We start from the raw sequence: 12504 nt of genomic DNA, 5'->3' as shown, positions 1-12504 counted from the left end.
AACGATGGGATCTTCTTCATGTCGTCTACACAGAAGAGTCTGGTCTGTCGTGTCCTTTATCGCAGGTAGGTTCTATGTTCGGAAATGGCCGCTAAAGCTAAAGCTAATGCTAATGTGGTAGTTTGAAAATCCAATGCTAGGTCATGTGACTCCAGGAAAACCTCCATCAGTCACTAATGAAATGTAAAAAAATGCAAGTTAGCTTCCGGGATTAGCTACAAAGTGCTAAATTCTGACGTTCATGTTCGTTTTCTGCTGATGCTAGGCTAACTTAAACCACTGTCATGTAGCTTGTTGTTAAGCTAGTTGTTAAGCTAGCAAGCGTCAAAACTCACACACTGTGGGAAACTGAGTCTCAGAGACCGCCATTTTGGGTTTAGTGTCATAGTTTCTCCTCTGGTTGTTCTTGTTAGTTTGACCATTAACTGTTTTCTTCAGTGAGAATTATCCTCTGGTCAAGTTGAAGCTTTTTCTTATTTAACAGTGTTTTGTTGACATTTCTGTTGCTTTTAATCAAACGACGGTTTAATACACAGTTTATGTTAAAACCTTATTTCAAATGTTTGAATCCTTTATTAGAGAAACACAAGAAGGTGATTTTACTCATTTTCCCATCCAGACCAAATTAGACCAAGAACTAAAAACCACTTTACTAAATACACGGCATCAAATCTGGACTACACTGTTATATTTACATATTTTTATACCATTCATATTTTATATATTCCTTACACTTAAGTATTGCATGTTACTTATTGCCTATTGACTCTTCCTGCTGTAATATTGCAAATTTGACTAATCTTATTTTTACTGCTCATGTTAAAAACACTATGATTCAGCATGTTCTTCTGCTGGAGCTTTTATTTTGTGCTGTCCAAACCGGAAGTCACACCAGCAGTGACGGTATTTGACTTGACGCTGCTCGTCCGTGCACAGATTTCCACCAGGAGCGACTGTGGAGCAGCAACAGCTCCGTCCTCCTCCACCACCACCACCACCTCCTCCACCTCCTGCTGCTGCAAACACCTCCATCCGCAAAACGGAGAAGCCTGACCGACTTGCCTGACGCGGTGCACGGCTGCACTTCTGTGGAATACCTGCGGCACCGAGCTGCTCCTGCACATCCCGCACGTCCCCAGGCTTTTTACTAGTTGAGGAGAGCTGAGCCCACTCGCCAATGGCAAGTCCGGCTGCAGACATAGGACAGTCTCATCAGCATCACCCTGCCAGCGACTCTGCCGCAGACTCCGCGTTTCAGGAGGCGCAGACATGGATCGAGGTGAGTCCGGGATCCTGTGAAATGCTGCTTTCTAAAACCCTGCAGGTCTTTGCTTCCCTTTGACGCAGGTGCTGTGTTGTGTGGTCTCCCAGTGAGATTAGTTACTGGTTTGCAACCGGATTTCTCCGTTTTATTGCTTCGTCACCTGTTGAAATGTGACTCAACCAGCAGGGAAATCCTAAATATCGTCCCCCATGAAGTTCCTGAGGTGGGTCACAATGATGGATAATGGAGTAATTATCATGGATATGGTGAATTTAATCACGTGCAATTTGAAATTCCTTTATTAACTTGTTCCAGACATTCAGTTAATAACTATAACCAAATCAAAAAGTTATGTATTAAACCACAATGATGCATCCTAAGCAGTGCAGTGCCTCCATATTCCTTCCCAGGATGCTGCACATACTTGTGAGGGACCCTCCTGTGTGTTGCAGCAGGCTCTCACTTGTGTTTTGTTGGTCGGGGGGGCTTTGTACAGTAGCTGCTGTGGGGCCTGGCTGCATGTTTGGCTGCAAACAATGAATACATCATGTGGAATGGATTTTTTGCCTCATCGCGAGCCCGGGCGAACAATAATCACACAAGCGAGGTTTTGTTCCGGGAGAATTTCAATCACGACACTCGCCTGCCCCCGTTGGCAGTTGACTTTGTCATCCCGAGCCGTCCCCTTGTCAGGACTCAAAACACCGGCGGCCGCCACATTATCTGCTGCGTGTGAGCAGGATGTGGTCACCGCTTTGCAGCCTTTCACCCAGAGGATGAAAAGGCTGATCTGAAGCCCACTGTGGCACGAAGCTTTTGTATGAAGTGGGTGATGCAGTGCAGCAGGGGTGTTGGTAGAGATTGTGGGGCTTCATGTGCCTCCACCGACCGCTCCGCCCCCTTTACCGCTTCTGTGTACCCACATTGAATGCTTTCTATTTTTTTTATAGCTGCAGCTTTGTGTTTTAGTTTTTCACTCATCAACTGTTGGTTTCTTGAGACGCATCAATATGTAGCTCACCCACATGTGACCTCTCATCCCAGATGTGTCCTTTGATTAAAATGGAAGATAAATGTCAGAATACTGTAAAGTTAAATACTTGAAACCAGGTATATCTTAACAAGTGTCCACGTTAAGCAACAGCACAAAGGTTCTTAAAGGAGACATGTGATGCTCTTTCAGTACATAATGCACATGTAGCAGCTAATCGGGCCCCTGGTAAAGTGAGAGCAGAGCAGACTGGGCTTTATCGGGGGGGGGGCCTTGAAGGAACAGTAGCTAAAACAAAGTGTTTCAGACAGAGGCTGAAAAGAGGAGCTGCAGCAATGAGCAGGCTGAGGACAGTGATGTGTTTTGTGAACATTAGAATTAAATATTTTATAAAATCAATAGTGATTATTGTATTTTGATTATTTTGACGGTCAGTATCCGGGTGGCCCCCGCTGGCAGAGCCTCTCTTGGCAGCGCCACTGTATTGATGCGGTGGCGCAGGTCAACAAGCGACTCTGCTCTTTTCTAATCACTCACACGTTTAACTGATCTTTATCAAAAACCTGCTGGATTCATATTTATGTTCCTAGATAAATGGGGCGTTGCTTCTTTAAAGTTAAAACACTGTGTTGCGTCATAGTCTGCAGTAGTGTGTGTGTGTGTGTGCGTGTCTGTGTGTGGGTCTGCCCATCTGTCGCTCTTCACACAAACAAAAGTGATCACATGTGTCTGTATCGGATCATGAATCCGGATCGTTCCAGTCACTTTAACCGTGATGTCCTGTGTGCGTCATGTCTCGTCTCATGTATTTCTTTTAAACGTGTTTAAGTGAGTGAATCAAACAAACCCAAAGTCATCTTCAGTACTGTTCAGGTCCTAATAACTTCTGATTAGTGTTTAATGTTATTGTGTAAAGTGGGTGCAGGTCAGCAGGGGAGTGAGGGACATGTGGCAAAGGTGTAACGATACTGGATTCATAATGTGCGTCCGTCTGCCCTGATCCTGAAGTGGCGATCATTTAGCAGAGAACACTGATCTTATTCGTATTGGTATTAATAAAAGTTAATTCCACAGTGTCAGATTATCAGAGGCCATTACAGGCCTATTTAGCAGCACCGAACTCCTCCGAGGCTCGTATCACATCTTTAAAAAGCCACTACTGACCTAGAATCACAGAGGCGGCTCCGGGCTGAGCGCTGAAAGGAGAGAGAAGTGATACAGCTCCTCTGTTGTTGTTCCTCTATCTCCCTTTTCCTAGGGGGACTGATTTAATTTCCCATACACACCTGGTGACCGTCCTTCTGTCACCTCAGGCAACCAGAGACCGGTTGCTGGTTCCATAATGAACAGATCAACACAAAGCCTCAGTCGGCAGCACAGTGGTCAATCTTTGACTGCTTATATTCAACTGCTGTGCCAGATAAGGTGTCAGGACTGGAGGCTGGAGGTGAGAACAACAGGGCCTCTGTTTGCCAGTTATTGTCAGTGACTAGTCAGAACAGTGCAGGGCTCCAGACTAACTTTTCACATTGGTTACACCGGTGTGCCAGACTTTGCCATTTAGGTGCATTCAAAAGTTTTCACTGCGTCTTTTGGCACCACAATAATAAACCTTTTATACCTTTACTTGACAGTTCCCATCTATATATATTGTTCATTTCTTAACTAGGGCTGGGTATCGCCACTGATTTCCTAAATTAATTTGATTTGGATTCACAAGGTTTTAATTCAATATTGATTCAGTTATGGATATTTCATTGTACAATACAAATTTTACCTGGATATGACATCAATTCTCAGAGAATAAAAGCTGTAAACTGAACAAGGAAACCTCTCACTCTGTGCATTCTTAAAAATATTAAGGTAGGTCTGTCACAGTAATGTATTTTGTTGGAAGGTATTTTGTCCCAGAAATTACTGCGTTAAATAATACTCTTGTCATCATTGTGAAACCATTTAAAACCACTGGTACAGCGATAATATTATATCATAATCATGCAAGTGCATCCTGTCAAAGAGCAATGAACTTAATTCTATATTAAAATATCCTAAATGAAACAAACTGTGTGCTCAGTGTTCCTCATCACTTGGGTTGAAATATGAACTTCTATTTGTTGCAGTTTAGTTGTTTCTTGTTCGCAGTATTTTGTTAAACTGAGCAACCAACTGCAGAGAAGATCTACTTCCTGTTTACACCTGTATGCATGTAGTGATGCAGCCTTAGAAGCTCAAACTTAACACTTTTGCTGAACAACTGGATAACATTGGCTTGTGTGTATGGGGTGATTCTAAGTTTTGTATTAACTTGGAGCAGTTTGCTTTGGCAGGTGAGGATCATTTGACCACAGCTGTGCACTAGCTAACCGCACAGAGACCCCTTTGGAGCTGCTGTTGAAAACCAAATTTATGCTTCTCTGTCAGCATGTTCTGCTCGTCCGGCCACAGCTACATCCAGGGCTGGAGCTGATTTATGGTTCAGTGCTGGATTTTGTCCTGTTCTCTGCTGAAGCTCTACTGTCATGGCGAATGGCCATGTTGTGAGTTATGAGGTGTGACCACGCATTTGTTATATGTAAAAGTCTTCCCTCACACATGTGACATGGACCGAAGACAGGATGGTTCTCACTGTAAATCACCTGCTACAAAGGAGACGTACACTGTTTGCTTCACGTCATGTTTATGTTCTTTTGTTCAGGACATTTCTTGCATGTAAATGATTTGCAAGACGAGAAAACTGGATATTGAATAAAAAGAAAACTAAAATACGAGAAACTATAGTTGTTGGATTAAGAAAATGCACATAATGTACATATAAATAACTAAATGCAATAAATCCACAGCTTTTCTACGTGGTTTATTCTGTAAAATAAAAGTCTTTATATCAGCAAACATAGGATATGTGTGTGAAAGACTCGTATCAGCTGATTTGGTTGAACAGCCGATCCTCCAACAGGCTCTCGAGCAAACATCGTGTTACTGAGAAGGAAAAGAATTGCTGAATCTTGAAATTGCTTCATGTTTTCTCCAGTATCATCAATCTACACCAGCATTGGAAACATGCAGGAGGAAAGATAAGCACCTCTCGCTGACTAATCACAGTCTCAATGGTTTCTCTATTTAAGAAGGTGCTTGTCACATCAACCAATCAGGTAAATTTCCACCACGGTTTTGTTAAGTTCATTCTTAATATGCAGCAGATACTTACTGTCCACTTTGAATTTCAAATGAGTCCTTTAAAATGTGTCACTATGGTAACCAAACACCGGTTACTTCCTTGATGGCCACTTCCGCTCACCGTCATGTCAGCGCAACCCAGCTAATGACAGTGTTTAGACTCCTCTGCACCACAGATGAGTCGGTCTGACCCTTTTGATGAGGGCGGAAAACCCTAGATTGATTTGCATCATGCAGCCACAGGGTGTCTGCTTTGAATTGGAAACCCATCGATATTAACTGACTTAGTCTTTTTCTTAGATCACACCTTAGTGGTTTGATAAATAGTTTTTTTGGTGGTTGAGGACTATTTTGCTGCCGGCAAATTAATATCAAAACACAACTGTGACAAAATACTGGTGTGAGAGTTGGGTAACTTGTTATTCACTCGCCTTGTTATGATAACAAACATTTACGGTGGGAAAATATCCAACAGAAAATATCCAACAGATACAGATAAATAACTATATAAAACTCGCCCAAAAACAGTGCATGTACATGAGGTGTAAAAAGATTCAATATGACAGAAAGATGCTTCTAGTCATGACCATCGCAGTATTCTTCTGCAACTCGTGGAATATTTTAATGATGGATTAATCAAAAGTTTGGGTTGATGGATAAAGTTGTAAATCCTTGAGATGTGAAAAAATGCCAAAAAGCAGCAAGTGAGAAGCTGGAATTGTTTTGCAGGTCATCAGATCAGAGTTTTCATATAATTTAGTTTGATAAACAATTATTCCATCATCAAAATAGCAACAACAATTTTTTTTCTCTTAATTGACTAATTGTTGAAGATCATCAGAGTTAATTAATCAGCTTTTATTCATGGAATCTCAATTAATGATTCAGTTTAAGCTGCTGATAAAGACAAAAACTATGAATGCAATCATCTTTAATTATTATATATAGATTATATTTTGCATACAGTTCTGTATGCGTAGATAGCAGTGTTACGTCCATTACTTTGTGTTGTAGGTTTTAAACTGTATAAAGTAAATAAATTCCCTCAGCTAGACGTCTGTTTTTTTCCACCGCTTGTCTCAACTCGTTGTTTCTCCTCTCTACCGGTTCGGTATTGTCTCAGTCTCTCTCTTTCTCTGTTCTTCTATTCCTGAAATCCCTCCTTCTCCACCTTCTCCTCCTTCTCCTTCTCCTCCTTCTCCTTCTCCTCCTTCTCCTCCTTCTATCCGTGTCATGGCATGTTGAGGTTGCTGAGAATAAAACAAACTTTCCTTGTGACATGCCTGTAGGCAACAGGGATATCATCACATGTCAATGGCTAATCGCATTCCAGTGATATCATTGTGCAAAGCAGTCGAATCAACACAGACTGATCTATGCAATTAAATTCTGTATTCACTGTAGTTATTATTATGACTGGAGATTTAATCCTAATTAAATTTGATCTTGAAAAAAAAATTGGGTATCAAATAAAGAATAATTCTGTCATTTTATGTAGTTCTTATCGCACTGTGATGTATTTTCAATGCATTTTCCTTAGTATGTAGAAATCAACACAAAGAAACCAGCTGAAACCAATATCCCACCTCCTGTTGGTATTTGTTATTTTCAGTCATAACTGAATCTTTTAAAAAAACATTTTCATTTGATAAATGTCTTGCTAACTCCTGTGCAAAGGGCAAATGGAAGACATCCATTAGACAGCAGGACTCCGCTGCCAAACAAACGCGTTTACGTGGTGATTGATTGTCGCTTACCAGAGCCAGCTTCATCCGACTGGAGGGAGATACTGTATATCAGGTGAAAAGTGCCAGATGGGACCAGACCCGATGACAGCTCAGAGGTGTTTTCCACGGAAACCTTGAGTTGAACAGCAAGGGAACAACCAACCGAGCCAAGAAAATGGTCAAAACAAAGATACTCGTTGCCAAGGAGAGTTCTTAACACAGATGATGATCCTCAACACTCAGCAAGAAAAATGTATCATCTCTCCACACCAACACTGTCTGCATGGTTTGCTATGGAGACGGATACATTGGGGTTATTTTGGAGAACATAGGATTGTGGTTTCTGTAAAGCCTCAACAAAATACCTGTAGGTTTATGTTCTGGTTGAGTGACTCTTTTCTTAGTTGGATGTCTTGACGGCGACACCCTTTGAAATGCAATTAGCTCACACCTCTTTGTTTTTTAGCCCTGGGCTGTTTTGGAAAGTCACCGCAGATCTGTAGTCGCTCTGTCTGTGTGCAGTCGTTCTCCAGTCCTTCCATGATGTCATTCCCAGTTTTGGGGCATTGTCCTTCTTTACTAGTTTCAAACCTTTTTTTGTCAGATGCGCTGCTATGACTACCAGCTGTGGAAGAGTGTAATGTTAGAGGAGGGTTCAGGGTAGATTGAGGATGTCCCCATCACCACTCACCTTAATGCTCTGATGAGCTGGAAATCCATGGTCTACCACGACCTCCCTGTTCTGAGTGGTGCTGCTCGAAAGATGAGCTCAGATTCCACAGTTCAGTGTCTTGTTCCAGGAGGAGAATTAACTTGAAACATGGACGTGATTTAATTTTAGCTGCTTGTGACTTTTGCTTCATTTCTTCACGTTTAAAGCTACATTTTAAAATCTGATGTCACCCAACAGTCAAATTCAATCAAGCTGCACCAACTGTCACACTCTCATAGATATCAGTCCTCTAATCGATGTAATATGAAGATAAATAGATATGTATTTTTTTTTTCTTCAAGATCCATGAAGTATTCCCTTTTGAAAACGGTGCAAATGTTGAAAAAAGTAGTACCTCTCATTTTTCAGTAGCAAAAAATCACCTACCCAATTTGTTTTTAACTCTTTTAGCCATAACTTCAGTTTTTTTAACATTTACATTTATACTGCCCACACTGAAGCGCCTGCAGGGCTGCTGATCGACCAGCTCACAATATATATGTTTATACATTCTGCTGCGCTGTGGCACTAACACAAATGAGACATCTCTGAAAGTAAGATGCTAATCGCTAATCCAGTGGTTATGATCTTCTTAATCTGAGCAGAGGCCGTCTGTCCTCTGCTGGCAAAGCAGGGAAAGGAGCTGGCACGTGGACACGGAGGCATTAAGTGAAAAAAACCCAGGGATTAGATCTTTCAAAGAAGCAGCTTGATGAAATTCTCATTCACACTCATGTTTCCTGTTATTCCGCCACATAATTGAAGTATTTATTTCATACTAGCTTTAATTTTTATATTGCTACATGCTTTCATGTAAGGTTTTCAGTATATTTCAGCAGGATTGGATTTATTGTAAAACAAATACCATGGGACATGAACATAAACGATGCAGTAGCGAGTAAATCTGGGTCCAGATGGGTCTTTATGAACACGCATGCAGGTTTGCAGTGAGAGGTTGATCATGTGGCGGATTACCAAAGTGGAGTGGAGATTAGCCCCCCCCCCCCCTCTCCAGTATGTGTGCATGTCTGTACGTTTGTTTTCATGCAGTCACTGAGGCAACATCCATCCACTCCGTTATTCCACGTTTTGTATAGTTTCTGGAAATCCCTTGTAGAGTCCCTAGTGTCACTTTTAAGGACCTTTATGGTTATATTTTTTCACTCATGCAATTGACACAAATTTTAAGGCTGATAATTCTGTCATTACATTTTTGAAACTTGATTATATGGCACCTTTTCATTGTTGGACCGGTTTCCGTGGGTTTTGTAAAATGGAGTACAGTCGGCTGTACCTAGTTGCCATCACGTAGATCATCCCTGATGATGTGACCTTAATATCTTTGTTCATAACCTTTTACTACTTGCTCTGCCGGGAAGAAAGTGTTTTTAATGACACAAAATCCATATAACAGAAAAGAAGAATAATGTTACCTCTAACGATCACTCTTTTTACAGTTAAAGTTTGTGTCATACCTGGCACCAGAACTCTAACACACCCCAAGCAATTTCTGTAATCCAGCACCACAAGGAGACAGGACAATTAAATCATCTGCCTACATCAGATGTTATATACACAGTTAAAGATTTACTAGTGATGATCAGGGTTACCATTTTACCCCGTTTGCTGCGATACCATTTATCACAAGTCATTCCTGGGTTCATGTGTGTCCTGCTGCCTGGAGCTGATTTGTATAATGCCCTTCATCTCAAAAAGACTTTCAGATGGAGCAGAGGACTTGTTGGCTGCCGTTCACCTACAATAATGGAAAGTGGATATTTGAAAGGCTTCACCTGCCAAAGGAGATGACACAGCTGACGGGAAGCACACACACAAAGGTGCTTGTCTGAACCAGCAAGGGGGAGAAAATACCAACTGGTTAAACTTATCTCCTAAAAGCTGCAGTAACTTCATTTTAAAACCAAATATATTCAAATAGAGGTGGCCACAGGACTGGGTTAGGTTGATGACATGTTATACCAAACTCCATCATTCCTCCTAAGTAACATTTAAAATTAACATTTGAATAGATATATGAACCAGCCACATATCTGATGCTCGGTCTGAATGTGTCCCTTTGACTTTCTGTCTTTTATGTTTGCGTGTGTCTATTGCCTGATGTTGCAAGTCTGGTCGAACATATTCGTCTTGTTCAGCTGTCAGGCCTGTGTGTTCATGCACTGGAGGAGAAAAATAGCTTTCAAGGAGGAGAGGGAGCGAGGCGGCGTCACACTCGAGTGAAGGAGGCACAGTCGGCTGTTAGCCGGGGCTGCACAGCTTCACCGTGCATGAAAGATGTTGACAATTGTTGTGACCTGCCACACGAGCCATTGCACCTACAGCTCAACCTGAGAAGAAACATAACTGACAGATGATGACAGCATATTGAGGAATTTTAAAATTATGCTTAAAGAATCTAGAGAATGTGTTTTTTTTACAGATGATTTACATTCTTCGGGTGGTTTCACACCTGAAAGTTCAAACGATGACCTGAACCGAGGTTGACATGTGTATGTCCTGTCATCATCTACATGGGCTGTGTCTGCTAATACTTGACACTGATTGGTTTGTCACCCTGTACTCAACACTAGTACACTTGAGCCAAGTTGACGTCCGTATGCAATTCTGTGAGCTGCTTCGGCATCTGTTTCTCATTCTATTGTTAAATGCTGTGTCGTTATTGCAATTGGTCTGAACTTTCCAAATAAAGTGTTTTCACACTGCAAACAAATTGGACCATAGTTCAGAATGATCCAGACCAAGACGACCTCTTTTGGGGTGTTTTGCCGAGCGTGTATTCAGACTCTCAAACTCCTGAAATGTGCTGACAAAAACCTTCCTTCCTGTTGGTCTCTGTTCTAACCAAAGCTACTTCAATCAAGATGCTGCCATTAGGCATTTTGTTTTAAGTCAAATAAAGCCACCACAACAAGGCCCCCCTTAATGTAGAATTTATTATGCAGCCTTCTAGGACATTTGGTATGCTACTTCCTCATCAAAGCCACAGGATGTCCGAAAAGCCCTGGAGTAGTTTCAGTTATTAATGTTCTTTTGAACCGACTGTAAAATTAAAGCTTTTCCTTGACCAGCTTTCCTTTTCATTAAGCGGCAGACTCAAAGCAAAGAGGGCCCCGAAACAGACATACTTTAGCTTTTTCTCCTTTCTTCTTCTAATCAATCACGTTTATCTAAAATATTCACCTCTGGACATGTGGGGATGATACATGGAGACAGCAGCCGTACCTGAAAATCTGCCACAGCTCGGTAAATGTTCAAAGATCAAACACTCAAAAATCAAAAGATCAAAAATACCTCACTTCCTCCAAACAGATTTTCTCGACCCATTTAGAGACTCAAGCCGTTCAATCACAAGCCTGTTCTCTAATCTTTCCCCATAATTACAGGGCATTCCTCCACTGTCATGTAATCTCCCATCGGGCTATTGATCGGCCCTTTTCACAGGCAATGTGGGTCACTTCGCACGCCTCCCATTTAATTCAGATTTATTGATTGGTGTGGGAGCTTTTGACCGAAAGGGCACAGATAAGTTCTTAGACCAACAGGGGAAACTTTTGTTGTTCTCCAAACCCCTTCTGCAAATATCCAATAATTGTGTGCGGTTCTTATCCCACATGTGCTGGAGCTTATTGAGCAGCAGTTGCAGGCTGAGGTTGGTGTGAAACTAATTCTGTGGAAAGATAACATGAGCAGTATTAAAAGCATGTTAAAGGAGGTGTTACTCTCTTCTTCCAGCAATGTCTGGAGCTGGTCTGAACAGGCAGATGGGACAAATGATGGATGTGACAGAGACTGATGTTCCTCCACTGTCCAGGGGATGTTTCTAATTAGGTCGTGTGGGCTGAGCTGGTTCCCTGGTTTTTCTGAGCTGGGGCACCGGGGAGCTGGACTCTTTCTGACTATCGAGGGAGCAATGCAACCCGGATGGTTGGAACTTGGAAGACTGACAGTTGTATAGCAACAGTGTCTGATTGGCTTGTGAATAAAGTCCCTGTTCAGTTTTATTGCTGGCTCTAAGCTTGAATTTATTTTTGGGGTCTGTGTCTGGCGTCTGTCTGTTGGACAGTTGCTCAATACACAACTCTGTTCTAGATTGAAATATTAATAACTTTTGGCTGTACTGGCTAACTTTCAAATGATCCAATTGTCCAATTTTCCAACGCAATACTTAAGTGGTCTCACTGACTACAAATTTTGTCATTCGAATCAGATTTGTCTGTTCAATATGATACTCCACAATTTCTTTTTCCTGTAGAATCAAGCCACACTTAACTGAACTGCCACATTTTACAGCGGGACATTTGGGAGTTACGCTAATGCTCATTCGTTATAGTAAACAACCAAAGTTATTCGTCTGTTTACTTCAAATTAGCAACATAGTAAACTAAGATAATAAACATATACTTGCTAAGCATCAGCATCAGCATTGCGAGCTTGTTACCATACTAGCATTAGCATTTAGCTTCATTTTGTCCTTCTAATGGATTTGACAGCTTCCGACTCATTGCCTGAAATATATGACCGATCTCTGGCTGTTGCAGTCAACCGGTCTTCTTCGGTTTAGCTTTGGATTCACTGTCAAAGTGACTGCGATCAACAGTTATGTTTTTTTATTTGA

The 12504-nt window shown here is 41.5% G+C and overlaps 1 protein-coding gene across 13 annotated transcripts in view; it reads left to right on the top strand.

Annotated features, from left to right (window-relative positions):
• Positions 1-924: 924 nt before the first annotated feature.
• The window catches only part of LOC117769132 (LIM and calponin homology domains-containing protein 1-like), a 76247-nt gene continuing 64667 nt past the window's right edge, over positions 925-12504 (top strand). For 5 of the 13 annotated variants that reach the window (XM_034597782.1, XM_034597786.1, XM_034597785.1 and 2 more), the window contains exon 1: positions 928-1279. In XM_034597782.1, the coding sequence (XP_034453673.1) occupies positions 1178-1279 (102 nt within the window). In that variant the 5' untranslated portion in view covers positions 928-1177. Of the gene's footprint in view, positions 1280-12504 lie in introns of all 13 variants that reach the window. The other 8 variants (XM_034597788.1, XM_034597791.1, XM_034597790.1 and 5 more) reach the window with 4 other exon arrangements.

The sequence above is a fragment of the Hippoglossus hippoglossus genome, chromosome 10, assembly GCF_009819705.1.
Source record: "Hippoglossus hippoglossus isolate fHipHip1 chromosome 10, fHipHip1.pri, whole genome shotgun sequence".
Classification (NCBI taxonomy): Eukaryota; Metazoa; Chordata; class Actinopteri; order Pleuronectiformes; family Pleuronectidae; genus Hippoglossus; species Hippoglossus hippoglossus.
Note: the sequence above shows the minus strand (reverse complement) of the source record. Positions and strands in the feature narration are given on the sequence as shown.